Source organism: Haliotis cracherodii, unplaced genomic scaffold (assembly GCF_022045235.1).
Source record: "Haliotis cracherodii isolate W230 unplaced genomic scaffold, xgHalCrac1.p SCAF_8, whole genome shotgun sequence".
NCBI classification, from domain to species: Eukaryota; Metazoa; Mollusca; class Gastropoda; order Lepetellida; family Haliotidae; genus Haliotis; species Haliotis cracherodii.
In genome coordinates, this window is record NW_027266341.1 from 36,040,071 (window position 1) to 36,056,303 (window position 16,233).

Below are 16,233 nucleotides of genomic sequence, written 5' to 3' on the forward strand. Positions count from 1 at the left end.
AATTTACTAAAACTTTACCCGTGCGTTTCATTTTTTGAAGAATGTATATGAACATACTGATAGAGTACATTACAGTCAGGAGAGAGAGATCAACGAATACATACAATAAACTTAATAAGCATAACGACATTTTAAGTTTCATGGGGTGATATATATATATATATATTAAGACAATTGATTAATTGCACGTTTACGCTTTGAAGACATAAGATTGACAAAATTGCTTAAAGATGGATCAGTGAAATGATGCTCATCAAGATAGCGAGTTCGTAATTCTGAATATTGTTGGCATACTAACATGACATGGTAGTCATTTTTTCAACATAGTCCAATCCAAAATTTACACAGTATTTACATAAAAGTTCTTCTGGGTCTTCACCTTCATGGCTTCCTGTCTCCATTCTCAGCTTATGACAGCCACAACGGAAACGAGTTAAAGGTATCCTGTAAGGTTTACAGTCAATGTACTTTGGCCAAATATCATGACTGTGTATGTGGATGGGCCTGTGGCCTTAGAACTTCCGAACAAACTCTCGAAACAGGAGTGTGAGAATTGATGAAGATGTTCTCTTGTGGTGAGCCGACTGGTTACGGGGATGTAAAGGGCAATACCTTGTCATTATTGTGTCAGTTCCTCTATCAATATATGTTTGTTTTGTTTGTTGATTAACGCCGCACTCAGCAATAGTCCAGCTAAATGACGACGGTCTGTAAATAATCGAGTCTGGACCAGACAATCCAGTGATTGACATCATGAGCATCGATTCACGCAACTGGGATACGATGACATGCAACATCAACCAAGTCAGCGAGCCTGACCACCGATCCCATTAGTCGCATCTTACGACAAGCAAAGTCGCCGTTTACGGCAAGCATGGGTTGCTGAAGACCTATTCTACCCCGGATCTTCACGGGTCCTGTCAATATCTGCAAAGTTGAGTAAAATATCAAGCTAGGCAGTTTGACTATACATGATGACTGAGAAATACGCCTGTACCAACGATGATTACAGTGATCGATGGGCAATTGGACATTCTGTGTTCCCGCGGGTTGCGTTCCTGTGTCGGTTGAGGACAGGAGTCTTGTGGTTGAGGGCACAGGTTCCCAGAATAGTGGACACCTCACTCTTGATAAAGCACATCATTGTTGACCTAAGATATGAGGACACAACAGAGGGTGGCACCATATCATTACTACCAGTGTTATCATGTGTTATCTCCTACGAGGGCAAATAAAAATCAAATGGGGGTTAATATAAATCAAATGTCACGAGACAACACTGTATTGGTTCCGTCACAAGGACGGCATTGTTGACGTCATTCGTATCTTATTGTGACTTGAGGTCGGGATGACGTCACACTAGAAACAACGTCATAGCTGAGGATGTTGACGTCATTCGACAAATTGTGGCTCCGCTGCTGTTGCGACTTGCTCGTGCCTCACGTAGTAGCGCAACACACGTGCGTTCCTGATTTTGACACTGTCAAGGAAGGTCGATAATCTCCGTGGACCATTTTTTCTGTCAGTCTATTATTCTGCGTATCATACATTTGTGATTTAGTTGATTGCATTCATTTTTTGTGTATGGGTTGCTGAAGACCTATTTTACCCTGTATCTTCACTTGTGGACGGAGTAATGAAAGGCAATAACTCACCCGAAATGATTTTTTTTTATTGTAATCTGTCCAACTACATGTTGAAGTGGTCACGTGTACACGTTGGGCCCCAAACCCGAAAAGTGTTACCAAATGATAGAGAATCAATCGCCCAAACACAACCAAACAATTGAAAAATGATAGTCACCAGGGTGATGATGAGTCCAATGATGAGTCAGGCAGACTGGGCGGAAGAGAGACAGGCCCAGGACAGCCAGACCTCCTCTCAGCGAGAAGCAGAAGCAATAGCAATACAATAGTTACATTGGCGTTCTTCGGCTCTGACCGTAACACACAAAGGAATAGAAATAAAAAAGCATGTACTAAAGTTAAACATTTGACACATTTAACGTTGTTCACATGTAATATACTCAATGAGAGAAACACTATCTTGTATTTTGCCTCTATACCTGCACTTTTGTTTGTAACATAATGAGTTGTGACACAATTTGCAATAAAAAGTACCGATAGCCCTTCGATGTTGAATTATATCATTACCTGCAAGGTAGTTTAAAGATTAATGTTATAAGAGCTGTGTCGACATATTGTCGGGAAGTGTGATGTTCCTGTATAGTATTGGATATCGACTGATGGATGTCGTATGTGATTTCTACAAGAAGGTTCTTGAGAGGAAAAATAATCAGTGAAAGATGACAGAAGATGGATAATTGAACACACTTGTGAAAAGTGATGTTCTGAGATGTTGAAAGAGAAAGGGCGAGGAAAGGATATATTCAAATACATAACATAATCTCAACAACGGTAACCACCGTAACATGGGATGTTAATGATATTTGGACATACTGTTTCAAAATATTTACACAAGGTGTATTTACACACTCAACAAAGAACAACAAAAAGAAACAACAACTTACTCATGTTCGCACCTTTCTTGTCTTAAAGTGATATTAATCCTTTCTAATACAGAGGATGCAGTCGTATTAAGATGACACAAATTGACTGATTCACAATACAATTATCATTGGTATTTGTTCAAATCATCGTCACTGTTAATAACTTTCATGGCGCCTTCAGGTTGCTCGTCCCTGGTCCCTGGTATGTTGACCTCCCTTTATTTACTGACGATCTCAAGCCCATTTTTATATTGTGTTGTCAACTCATTCTTTCTCCTTTTAAATGTGCCTCAACGAGTTTTAAATCTAATCTGTGATATGCTAGTTACGGTACTGTCCTTCGATGACAGGTTGTTTATAAAGTTTAAATATATAAATTATTAATGAGCTGACGGATATAACGAACTAATTTGTGATCCCGGCCATTTGCTGTATACAGTAAACTACGTTTGGAACGAACACCCTTGTAACGAACTGCCGAATAAAACGAACTATATTTGGGTCCCGTCCATTTGCATGCATATTTGCTGTAATTATGCTTATAACGAACTACGGTGAAAACTATTTAAAATCATTGGTCCCTTTAAGTTCGTTATAACCGTAGTTTACTGTATATGCTGTATATATGCTTATAACGAACTACGCTTTTAACGAAATAGAATTTGTGGTCCCTTTGAGTTCGTTATTAAAGTAGTTTACTGTACATCGGAGATAAGTACTTCATAGTGTTCTTGGCTAAACTGACAAAAATTGCTTGAAACTTATCTTGAAGGTGTGACAGCATCATCGTATTATTGAGCTTTGTTGTCAGGACGTCTGCACGAGCTTCGTTTATGAAGATGACTAAAGTTGAAGTATATGACACCTCACCTCGTCTTGTTTGGTTCTTGGATTGTGGTTTGTTTGTGTGTTGTTTAACGCCGCACTCAGCAATATTCCAGTTATATGACGGCGGTCTGTAATAATCGAGTCTGGGCCAGACAATCCAGTAATTGATATCATGAGCATCGATCAACGCAATTGGGATCGATGACATGCATCAGCCAAGTCAGCGAGCATGACCATTAATGGTTTTTAATCAATTAATTGCACCATGGCTGCGTACGTTAATATGACGTTAATATTTTTTACATACAGAGAGTTGTTTAGGGTATTGTATATGGCGCAGTCGTAGTCTAGTTTTGATCTACTTAGTGTTGTATAGAGTGAGAGGAGGGTATCTTTGGAGGCTCCCCAGTTAGAGCATGTGAGACATCTTAGTGTGTTAAGGTCTTTGCTGCATCTAGTTTCTAGGTTTTGGACGTGAGCCTCCCAGGTGAGGTGTCCTAAGAATTTGGTTTGTTTTTGGAATTTGATTGTTTGGTTGTTTAGCCGGAGGATTGGGTAGGATCGCTACGATCGCTTTGTGGGACGGGTTCCCGTCTTTGTTATATCCCCTCGATGCCAAGGGCCGTCTTTCAACGTCATTAGGTGTATATATATATATATATGTTGTATATTGTAAGTCATGTTTATTATGTATCTATATATGTTCGATTGACCAAGGACTTCGACTACCCTGTCTGAATGATGTACATCTGTTAAGAAGATCCCACTCCATGACATAATTCCTAGCCCCGTGTTGATATAAACTATCGTGCTGAATAAGTGGTATCAGATAACGGTAGGTTACTAGTATCCCGTATGTGTGTTCTAAAATAAAACCAACCAACTGTGTTGTTTTAGTTTGGTATTGTTTGGGCGGCCTATGCGAACAAATGTATTGTCATATTTAACAGCTTTGCACTTCAGTGTATATAAAGGCAAAAACCATTGCGAGTGACGCATGATGAAAGTGAGAGTTGGTGAATATTTCAGTTACGATGTACCAGATGCGCATGTCATAAACGTTACCACTTCGGTTAACCCACGGATGACCAAGATAAGGGTGACGGTGCCACGCACGCACGCACGCACGCACGCAAACTATGTCATTTTCGCTGATGTCAGCTGACGAGAATGTTATCAACAATGACCCAGAGTTTACATGCTCTTAGAAAACTGCCGCGTGATACCAATGCCGTTAAAGATGGTACTTGTGGTTACCCTGCCTGTATCTCAGTGGACTAGCACCATAAACCGACACTAGTCCATACACACATAAGGACATGTGCGTACACATCACAAAATAAGTAAAATAGTAGTCATTCTCACTTCACCTAACCTCTTTTAGGAGAGTGAGTGAATTTGGTTTTACGCCGCTTTTAGCATTATTCCAGCAATATCACGGCGGGGGACACCAAAAATAGGCTTCACACATTGTACCCATGTCGGGAATCGAACCCGGGTCTTCGGCGTGACGAGCGAACGCTTTAACCACTAGGCTGCCCGACCGCCCCCTCTTTAAGGAGAACGTGACATGTAGAATTTAACACCAAGCTGACTGCCGCATACAAACCCGTCCAGGTACTTATATACACTCAGATAGAAGTTCAAGTGGCCCTCCTTCATCGGGATATACAGTTGCGAGTGAGTGAGTGAGTGAGTATGGTTTTACGCCGCTTTTAGCAATATTCCAGCAATATCACGGCGGGGGACACCAGAAATAGGCTTCACACATTGTACCCATGTCGGGAATCGAACCCGGGTCTTCGGCGTGACGAGCGAACGCTTTAACCACTAGGCTACCCGACCGCCGCTACAGTTGCGAGAACAACGGGTGACAACTAATAGCATGTCCGTGTACCTCCGTGTACCTTGTGAACAGTTCGCACAGATGGTGTTACAGGAAATTATAATGACGGTCATTGGATCAGAGACTTTAACTGCGCTCTTTTCCTATTTACCAAGGATACAAACATTTATGAAACATATTGTCAAATTATTCTGATTTTCAATACGCCCTGTGGCCCTACCTATCCTAATGCTTGTTAATCTCTCACTCTAGCTCGATAACGGTGTAAGAATTTACATCGAAAAGTCGCTGTATGCGATAATCGAGAAGTTGTCTTCTTACTTAATCACCAACATGTAGAAAGCCAATTAACCAGTTTGTGAATCTCAGGTGTAACCTTTTACGACCTGTGTATGCAACACATTTTTGCCTCGGGGGTATTTATAATTCGTCCGTCAACAGTTCGTCGTTCGGAATTCATCGGATTGTTTCGTCACGAAGATTGTCGAAGTGAAGGGACTGTTGGCATGCGTTCAAAAGGCAGTATCGAAGGTAAACAGGAAGTTGATGCATGTTATCAAGGTTGGATTTAGCCAATAACAAGGGTCGAGTTTCAGGGGAATAAACCTGCGCCTACCCTGACCTAGTTGAACCAGGCAGAACACACTGAGTCTGTGGATGATCCAATATCGACAGTCTTGTCCGTGTATATTTCGCAACCATTGCTATGCATCAATGGAAAGTTTGGATATAAGTACAAGTATATACAGGTCGGGAGGATCTGAGTGTATTGCTGACTTGTTGTACCGACAGGACGGACGTTGTTGAGATAGAAGGTAGGTTGTGTCAAACAGTGTATATTATCAACATAACAACAACAACATTTAACGTGACAAGGGCGTGACAAGGGTACCCGACCGCTCTTTGATTAAACATTTTAAGGAGTTCTTTTACAAATAGTGCAGTTTTCTTTGTTCAGGATTTAATAACATATCGAATAATATCACACAAGGTCTTGTGAAATACTTCTTATGAATATATGATTTACGCAAGTTATGCAAAAAAGGACATACTTATAGACAGTGATCATGATATTCGATATTTTTATAACAGTGATTCATTTGATAATCGGGATGCTTAGGGTAGTGACAACTGAATTTTCTGTATAAATAATCGGTAGACTCTTGGAGATGTAGCCTTGCGTGTTATGCTGCGAATATGTAGGGCCGAGTACTATTGCGTTACAGGTACACGGTAAGTGTGTGTGGGTGGGAAGATTCGTGTCGTGGTGTGTGTGTGAGAGTTGGGGACGGGGGAGGAGGGTAGGGGGGTGGGGTAAAAGAAAAGTTGCTGCAAAACCGTACAGACGAAGTGCTAAATAAATATATACCAGCAACAATTCGTCTTAAAAAAGTTATGAAAGTTATTTATTTGTTCATACCAACTCGTCACCATAATTTCAGACAGTGTCGTAAAGGGTAGAAAAGTTGTTTAACAAACTTTCATGTAATTGTTGGTGTTTTAATGTCTGTTGTTACAAGGGGGTCTGCGCAATAAATATAACAGCTGAGGGCATCGCGGAACACAGGGAAAGTCTCAAAACTTCTTTTTATTTAAGACGAATTGTTGCTTTCGGATTAATATCTAGTTTGCGTTTCATCTGAGCGAATTTGCAGCAAACGGACTGTAGTTACAACCCTAGTGTGCCGCCACATAGCTGGAATATTGCCGAGCGTGGCGTTAAACACCGATCAAGCGAACAAACAAACCACCCTAGTGAGACATACATATATGCGCACAGATTGCCGTGTGTTCACGCCTCAATGCATATCGAGCCATAAGCCACCTCCAATAAGCCCTATGCATAGGACCTCGTATTGCCATTGCTCCAAGGCTTTACTGAATGATAAGTCCCTGGGTGCATAGTGAATCTATCCTTTTAATAGGCAGGTCTTATAGGGGCAACTTGTTCTTAGTATTTATATAATTTGCACTTATAATGTTTTCCTTAGAGACTTGTGCATGTATAGCATAATATATTCATATAGGAAAGCCACACCCTCTATATACATAAAGAAACGCTGCCATCGAGGTCCTGTTGGGCAATGTAGGCACACTGAGCTGAACAGTATACAAATATGCAAGCATGTTGCCGGCGGAACAAAGACACTTTTAATAGAATTGGGTACGTGGTATTTTTGAACATAAGGAAAAACCTGTATAATCGGTGTTAGTTGACAGAAATGTTTGAAGGTTAGTGTATGCTTGTCACGATTGTTCCGCATCACAACAAATACCAGGATACTTTATTGAGTTACAATGAGTCTGTCTCACAGTCTCTGAAACCTTATTATCATACCTTCCGCCCAGCCCTTTACTGTAATGATAGCTCTAAACGAAGCAAGTCTAGATTTTTCACAGGCTCTCACTCGGCTCCTTTTCAATTTGAATGTGGTTCCTTATTTCCATCAAAATTGAGTATTTACAGAGACTGAGCGTCAGTCTATGTTCCAATGAGTACAGAGTGACATGGAGGTGTCAGTGTATGCATGCGTGGGTGGTTAGGTCACATTGGTTTCTTAACGTCGTGTCCAAGATAATTGCACTAACAAAGTGACATGCATGCACGTGAAACTTCGTGTGTGCGTGTGTATGTGTGTGTGTGTGTGTGTGTGTGTGTGCGTGCGTACGTGCGTGCGTGCGTGCGTGCGTGCGTGCGTGCGTGTGTGTGTGTGTGCGTTGACGTCATTTTGCCGCTGTCGTCATCGTTAGTGATAATAGTGGGAGGCGTAAATACATGTACATTACAGTGTGAGTGCACACATATACATTGAGACCCGTGAAGATTCCGGGGTAGAATAGGTCTTCAGAACCCATCCTTGCTGTAAAAGGTGAGTATGCTTGTCGTAAAAGGCGACTAACGGGATCGGGTGGTTAGGCTCTCTGACTTTGTTGAAACATGTCATTGATCCCAATTGCGTGGATCGATGCTCATGATATCAATCACGGGATTGTCTGGTCCAGACTCGATTATTTAGATATAGCCGTCATATAGCTGGAATATTGCTGAGTGTGGCGTTAAACAACAAAACAAACCAAAAAATATATACATTGTACTAAATAGGAAAGTATTGAAAGTTATACTTTTAAATTAAGTTTAGGTTTCAAAAGCCGTATGAACATCTATTTTTTGTCCTTTAGTAAATGTTTAGCATTGTTAAACAATTTCTACAGCTGAAAAATGGCCACTCACGCATTCATCAATGTGATTGCTTACATTTCGATCTCGAATTTGATGTCTGTGAGTGGCCATTTTACTGTCTTTCTGTTTTATATACTGTATAACTCTTCTTCCAAACAATGTGATTGTGTGTGTGTGTGTGTGTGTGTGTGTGTGTGTGTGTGTGTGTGTGTGTGTGCGCGTGTGTGTCCGTGTGTGTGTATCAAATATAAATTGTGACATAACCATGTATTATTTTCCACACGCGAGACAATACACTCTCAAATATAGATTGTGAAATAGCCATGTGTTATTTTCCACACGCGAGACAATACACTCTCAAATATAGATTGTGAAATAACCATGACTTATTTTCCACACGCGAGACAATACACTCTCAAATATAGATTGTGAAATAACCATGTATTGTTTTCAACACGCGAGACAATACACTCTCAAATATAGATTGTGAAATAGCCATGTGTTATTTTCCACACGCGAGACAATACACTCTCAAATATAGATTGTGAAATAACCATGACTTATTTTCCACACGCGAGACAATACACTCTCAAATATAGATTGTGAAATAACCATGACTTATTTTCCACACGCGAGACAATACACTCTCAAATATAGATTGTGAAATAACCATGTATTGTTTTCAACACGCGAGACAATACACTCTCAAATATAGATTGTGACATAACCATGTATTATTTTCCACACGCGAGACAATACACTCTCAAATATAGATTGTGAAATAACCATGACTTATTTTCCACACGCGAGACAATACACTCTCAAATATAGATTGTGAAATAACCATGTATTGTTTTCAACACGCGAGACAATACACTCTCAAATATAGATTGTGACATAACCATGTATTATATTCCACACGCGAGACAATACACTCTCAAATATAGATTGTGAAATAACCATGACTTATTTTCCACACGCGAGACAATACACTCTCAAATATAGATTGTGAAATAACCATGACTTATTTTCCACACGCGAGACAATACACTCTCAAATATAGATTGTGAAATAACCATGTATTACTTTCCACACGCGAGACAATACACTCTCAAATATAGATTGTGACATAACCATGTATTATTTTCCACACGCGAGACAATACACTCTCAAATATAGATTGTGAAATAACCATGTATTATTTTCAATAGGCTAGAGAGTTCACTAGTCTATCATATAGGGATTGTGTAAGAACCATGTGTGTATGTTCATAAGCTAGACAGTGCACTATTAAATAGAGATTGTGAAATAACCGTGTATTATTTAAAGCGAGATACATTACACATCCACCTGAGGCAAGTGTCATGGGGTATTCCTTTTCAGAAAGTAGTTCCGGGGTTCGGTATTTCCACATTTTATTTGCCAGTCAGGCTCGGGGGAAATAGGATATCTCACACACACCTGTATTTATAAGGCTGAAAAGGTAGAGTATATATTGTGTTCTTTTGTAAGGATTTCACGCGCATTGTTGAAGTCAAGCCCATTGTTGACATAATACAGGTGTAATTGTTGGATATTGTCAGATTGCCGACATACTTCAACAACGTTCACGAAGACGCTAACTCTTCTTTAAAGACAATAATCAAGTATGGTTAGATAGATAGATAGATATTCTTTATTTCCTCCATATATTGAAGATACATATCATATATGATATTATGTATAATTACAGAGCTGTACAGTAGTACAATTTAACAATATTATGAGAAATGATAACTACAAAATGCATGACAATCAAGCATTCTTATAACTGTTTTGTAACAGATACAGCCATTTCCTACAGTATCTTGACACAATAACCATAAGGTCACCCCATAGACTTTGAGATAAAGAGCTAACACACTCAGGCATACCGCCAAGTAGTACAGACAGGATTATATCATCGTCCTCACGACATATTCTTGCAAATGTAGAGACATCTATCACATCGCAAATGATTACAAATAGTTCATTTCTGTCATTCATATTCAATGTACAATACAAAAAGACATGCTTAATAATATCACGAGCTACAATTCTACATCGACATTCCCTAGATTCTGTATTTCGGCATCCCAGCCGTACAAGATGAGACAGGTTTGGGTGTCAGTTGAGACTGACATTCTCATTGACGATTTGTACAAATGTTGTCATTCAGGCTCCAGTCTTCAAGTGTATTGTACAATTGTGTGGGTCAAAGGTGAACCTGTACCGGTTTCGAGTAAGCTCTTCACGAACTCAGTATGTCATTCTTAAACTGATTTGATATGCAATAGAAAAGAATAACATTATGTATTGCCCCCCTCGCGTACACGAAGAGACGACTTACATGTGATTTCATGATATTAGTTGTCATACAGACATAGTCAGAAAGTACTTAGGCATGTATTAACCTGGTAACACCTAATACCACATGTACATGCTACTTAATCTATTTCAGCTTCAAGGACACACATACAGTGAACTATGTCCTGTGAGTACAGTATTATTATTTACATCACCTGCGTGTTTTGTTTACATTGTAATACAGTGTAGAATTAGATTCTTTGTCATGTAATCATGAACAAAAATACAGGTACATAAGGTAGATATATGAAGAATTTACATATTCTTAAATATGTATGTACCAATTTAGCAAAGATGGGATTAATATCCCACATGTTTATATGTTCTTTTGGTGTCTGTATGCGAGATGTCTCTATGTAACATGTAATATTCTCAGTGAGTGAGTGAATGTTGTTTAATGCTTAGGCACAATATTCAAGCTGAAGTTAGGCTGCCTGCAAATAGTCGAGATTGGACCAGACAATCCAGTGATTGAAATCATGAGCACCTATGCGATGGGGTAGCCTAGTGGTTCGCTCGTCACGTCGAAGACCCGGGTTCGATGCTCCACATGGGTACAATGTGTGAAGCCCATTTCTGGTGTCCCTCGCCGTGATTTTGCTTGAATATTGCAATAGCAGCGAAAAACTACTCACTCACCTCGACACCTTCAGAGGCAGGGGTAAACAATATTTTTTTGCATCGTCTTTGTCGGGTAATCTGAATAGTTCTACAACTTATTATATGATATTAACTTCAAAGTTGCAAAAAATATTACGTACATACCCACTTACACACGCTGACGGATTTTGCAAGGTGAAAGGTTATGTGAAGCATCACCCAATCAGTGCGAAGATTCAAGGGGATCCCCCCCCCCCCTCCCCCCGCCCCCCATCGCTGTCAACAAGCTCAGTTTGTTGGGTCGCTGACGCTAAATGGCATCTGGTGATAATCTCCGAATGTGGAGGATGAATAAAGAGCACTAGACATGAATCGGCTAACTCAAATCTCTGTTTCAGCCTTTCTGCAGAAGTACAACGAGACAAAATGCGGCCCCGGTAAGCGTTGATTCTAAGTTTGTGTATATTTGTCTAAGCAATATTTCACCTATAAGACGGCGGTCTGTAAACAATCGAGTCTGGATTCCAGATAATCCAGTGATTGACACCATGAGCATCGATCCACGCAACTGGGATTCGATGACATGCATCAGTCAGGTCAGCGAGCTCGACCACGAGATTACGTTAATCGCCTCTCACGACAATCAGGGGCACGGGTGGCCCAGTCGTTGTGGAGATTTGCGTCCCTAGGGGACACAAGAAACCTATCATTGTTGGTTCGAATCCCGGTTCGCGCCGATTATGTTTCAAGGTTTGTCAGGACCATACCCGTGCTCGTGGGTTTCACCGAAGTGGTAATATATATATATCATAGTTTTATGAACAGCAATATTAAGATAATACATATACTGAATTATTTTAATCTCCTTTCATACTTTCATAGTTTATATGATATTTGTTCAAATTGTTTTTCAGTAGGTACAGCCGTCCTCACCATCATAGGCCTTGCCCTTCCAATTGCCATGTTAGCTATGGGTAAGATAATATTACGAGCTAACTCGCATGTCAACCATTTTCATCGAAGCACACATCCAATATTGACAAATACTATTGTATCAAGAACGGACATTTCTTGGGATACTAGGTCATTTTCAACCGATTTTATATTATTTGTGCCTCTTTGTATCACATGCTATTTCTTTGTTGATACATAATTGGATAAAGGTGCTTAGCTACACCGGGCTCTGCATCTATCCACACCTTTCAATGTCCCACCTCCGCATCAACTCACAGTAACGATTTTGCAACCAAGTGTCTGTATCTTCCCTGATTTGTTTGTTTGTTTGTTGTTTAACGCTGCACTCAGCAATATTCCAGCTATATGAAAGCGGTCTGTAAATAATCGAGTCTGGACCAGACAACCAAGTGGTTGATATCATGAGCATTGATCTTCGCAATTGGGACATGATGACATGCATCAACCAAGTCAGCGAGCCTGACCACCCGATCCCGTTAGTCCCCTGTTACCAGAAGCATGGGTTGCTGAAGACCAGTTGTAACCTGGATCTTCACGGGTGATACCATCCCTGAGGGTAATGTGCACACAAATACGTCTCGCATATAACAACTAAACTAATGTATTTGTGTAGGCTACCCTAAAGTTAAGGGCGCTTGAGAATATTTTACCTGATAATTTTCTTTTACTCTTTTACATTCGAATCTTGCAAAAATGCAAATGTGCAGAACTACATTTTTAAAATTATGAGAAATTCAGGCCATTAATTATAATAATTTAATAAAAAAGATTACTAAGCACAATGCAACGATGTACCAGTCTTGTTGTCAAACTCATCTGAACAGTTAAAGGGACACTGTGTTCCACACCCTGTGTATATTTCCAGTCGGGGTCTAGACATCATAACCAGCGCTCTGAGTGAAACTGTCATTTTAAATTGGGAATGAATCATTAACCGCTATATAAATATGAATTTGAGGCAGCAGACATATTTTGTATTTTTAGATTCTTTAACCACACTTGCTTGGGCTGCCAATTCGTTAGACTGTAGCCCCCCTTCAAAACAGTTTCTCTGTTCAACAAGTACATTATATAAATACATGTACCTGCAAGATGCTTCTCATATCAAGCCACATCACATTTAATTTGTCCAAGCGCTGATCTATAGCAATGTATCACATCCTGCTAGTGCCAATGGTGATCTACAAGTATGCATGTTCCTTATTTCCAGGAGCCATTCACAAGGATAACTGCCCTGCTGAAAAGTACATCCCTACCTACCTGATCGTGGCAGGTACCTTCGCCATCATCGTCTCTGTAGTGCGCCTGGTAGGGAAGACATGCCTCGCTGATTCTGACGGAAACGTGTGGTTTCCCTGTCAAATCGTCTCCGGCGTCATAAGTGTCTTCCTATTTGCCTGGTTTATTGCAGGTATTATTATAAAAGCATTATTTTACAAATGACGAGAACGTTTTTTCACATCAATGAAACAATTAAATATATTATTGCTGTGTTAATGAAAATATGGATAGACCCGTGAATACCCATTTTAGAATTGTTCTTAAACAACCTGTTCGTGCTTGTGGTAAGAGGCGACTAACGTTCACGGGATCAGGTGGTTGATGTTATCGTATCCCAATTGCGTTGAGATGAGCATATGTACACTCGATGACCACAGCAACCCTGTTGCTAGGCTGACATCACATTGTATTGTTTCCATGGTGTATCTTGCAAAACAAACATTTCACAAATTACGTCATAAGGTGTTGTGAGCTGTTTTTAAAATTTGTCAAAGCGGTGCAACGACAGTCGTAAGTCTGTTTTATAGTATGGGAGTTACGATAACCTTAGCGCTACAATGGCTGTAAGGGACGGACCCTAGGTCGGCCGTTGTATGGTATTAAATATAAATACATGTCACCTTTTGACGTTAACCACTAGAATGAGTAGCAAGAGGATAAATGAGTGTAGTGTATATAATGTAACAATATACTAGTTATAATGGAAGAAGTGTCAATTCTGGGGTAATGTTGATTGTAGATGGTTCAGTTGCCCCTATACTGACAGGGAGATGCCTATGTCGCTGTTAATGACTGGCTTGTTTCTGGTTGTTTCCATGTCTTCCAACGGTTGATGTAGTAATTCAATTTCAGGCAACGTGTGGATCTACGGCCTCCACAACAAATACGACCCAACAGACAAAACTGCCGCCAACTACTGTGACAACACATTTTACTTGTTCGCGTTCTGGAGCACCACGGCAAGCTACATCCTGATCGGCGTCTGCATCCTCCTATGCTGCTGCATGTGTATCTGTTGTCGAAATTAGTCGACAACACTCATGTACTGTAGGTGGGATTTTTATGGAATCAATAGCAGTCACGGTGTTGGTATTTGAAAATATATCACATTATTTATCAGACGAAGTCAAAAGTGTCAGTTGTCTGCGAAGACTTAGGAACTCAAGCCGGTTCAGTTTCAGACGCGCTTTCGTGTGAAATTTCACTGATTAGGACATCTTGATTGTAAAAAAATAAAATTAGTTTGCAATGTTTGATTTGTGTAATGAGCAGCCATCACGGTATTGTTGTTTGAAAAAACATTATTTAAAAAAGAAACTAAGTGAAAAATGTCGGTTGGCTGCAACACTGTAGGAACTCGAGCCGGTTCCATTTCAGACGTGGTTTCATAAGAAATTGTACTATTTGGGATATTTTATTTGTGTGGGTATGACAGGGTATGCAAACACTATGACTGTATTTTCCAGATTACAGACACATAACCCTCCTGCAAAGGGTTGCCATCGAACCCTCCTGTCTTGAACGGCTCGTATGTAGGCTTTGTGTAACTATAATACATTACAGTACAATGTCATGGCTGAAAGTGAAGAAAGGAACTGTTTGTTTGCCAGATGCATTCCAGCAATATGTCGTACTGGTGACGTGTAGAAAGGAAAAGAGGCATTAGGCTACTTTTGGTTTCCCAGTCTTTTGGTATGACTCGGTGGCCATTTTAACTGATCTGTTCTACAAGCAATACAAATCATATTTTTGATCACAACTCATTTTTATGGACAATCCAGCCATCATTTCTTCTTTATAATACCTAAACGAAACTTACGTGTTTCTCCTGTTTGCAAAGACTACTTTCTTTAACACATCGCCCACCTTATCCCTTCATATCCTTTCCGAAAATAGTTGGGAAACGATTTGGAAGAATGCTTTTTATACATTACTCACTCTTTCACTTATATCCATAGTTCAATTCCAGCTACATGTTAGCATTATGACTAGTATAGTCCTTGGTCACATGTATACACATTTGGAAGTGATAGCTCTCGCTCAGCAGCTACTATCTCTAGAAGTGATTACATAGATGTTAAGACTAATCATTTGTGATAGTCTGACACTTTGTAGTGTGTCTTAAGTGTCGGTATAGAAGTGATAGACTTACACATTGTTATGGTTAGATTGCAAAAAAATGTTTTCTTATGCACATTTGTACATTAATGCCACTTGTAAGGGCGTTTTTCGGCAGATTTGTTTTTAGATTGTAGCTGTTTTATATGACGTTATTTATATTTTATCACATCGTCTTTGATTTTGATTTTGTACACATTTTTCATCTATGAATAAACATGTTTAATAAAGTGCACTTGTGTTCTCTATTCTTAGTTTTTTCTCAAATGAATTATTTGACAGTGGTAAATCCGGGCGAGTAACGAAGGTGTCATACATGTACGCTGGGATGGACTCGGGTTGAGACAAAACATTTATTAAGAGTTGTAACCCTCTGTTGGGGAAGACGGGTACATCCGGGTGAACAACGAAGGCGTCATACGCTTGGATGGAGTTAGGTTGAGAGAGAAGATATTTAGAGAGTAGTGACAGTCCGAGTGACGCAGCACAAGTATGGTACTGACAAAACTA

General features: G+C 39.8%; 1 protein-coding gene across 1 annotated transcript; it reads left to right on the forward strand.

The window, feature by feature from the left end:
• Positions 1 to 10,852: 10,852 nt before the first annotated feature.
• On the forward strand, positions 10,853 to 15,911 carry LOC139450016 (transmembrane protein 272-like). Its single transcript, XM_071231636.1, has 5 exons — positions 10,853 to 10,876; positions 11,748 to 11,786; positions 12,264 to 12,323; positions 13,535 to 13,735; positions 14,458 to 15,911. Exons 1-5 carry the CDS (start codon positions 10,870 to 10,872, stop codon positions 14,631 to 14,633), a joined length of 483 nt encoding a protein of 160 aa, XP_071087737.1. The 5' UTR covers positions 10,853 to 10,869; the 3' UTR covers positions 14,634 to 15,911.
• The last annotated feature ends 322 nt before the right edge of the window (positions 15,912 to 16,233 follow it).

Coding starts and splice junctions, on each gene's coding strand:
- LOC139450016 (XM_071231636.1), top strand. Junction 11,787..12,263: donor CGAGACAAAATGCGGCCCCG/GTAAGCGTTGAT, acceptor ATTGTTTTTCAG/TAGGTACAGCCGTCCTCACC. Junction 12,324..13,534: donor AATTGCCATGTTAGCTATGG/GTAAGATAATAT, acceptor CCTTATTTCCAG/GAGCCATTCACAAGGATAAC.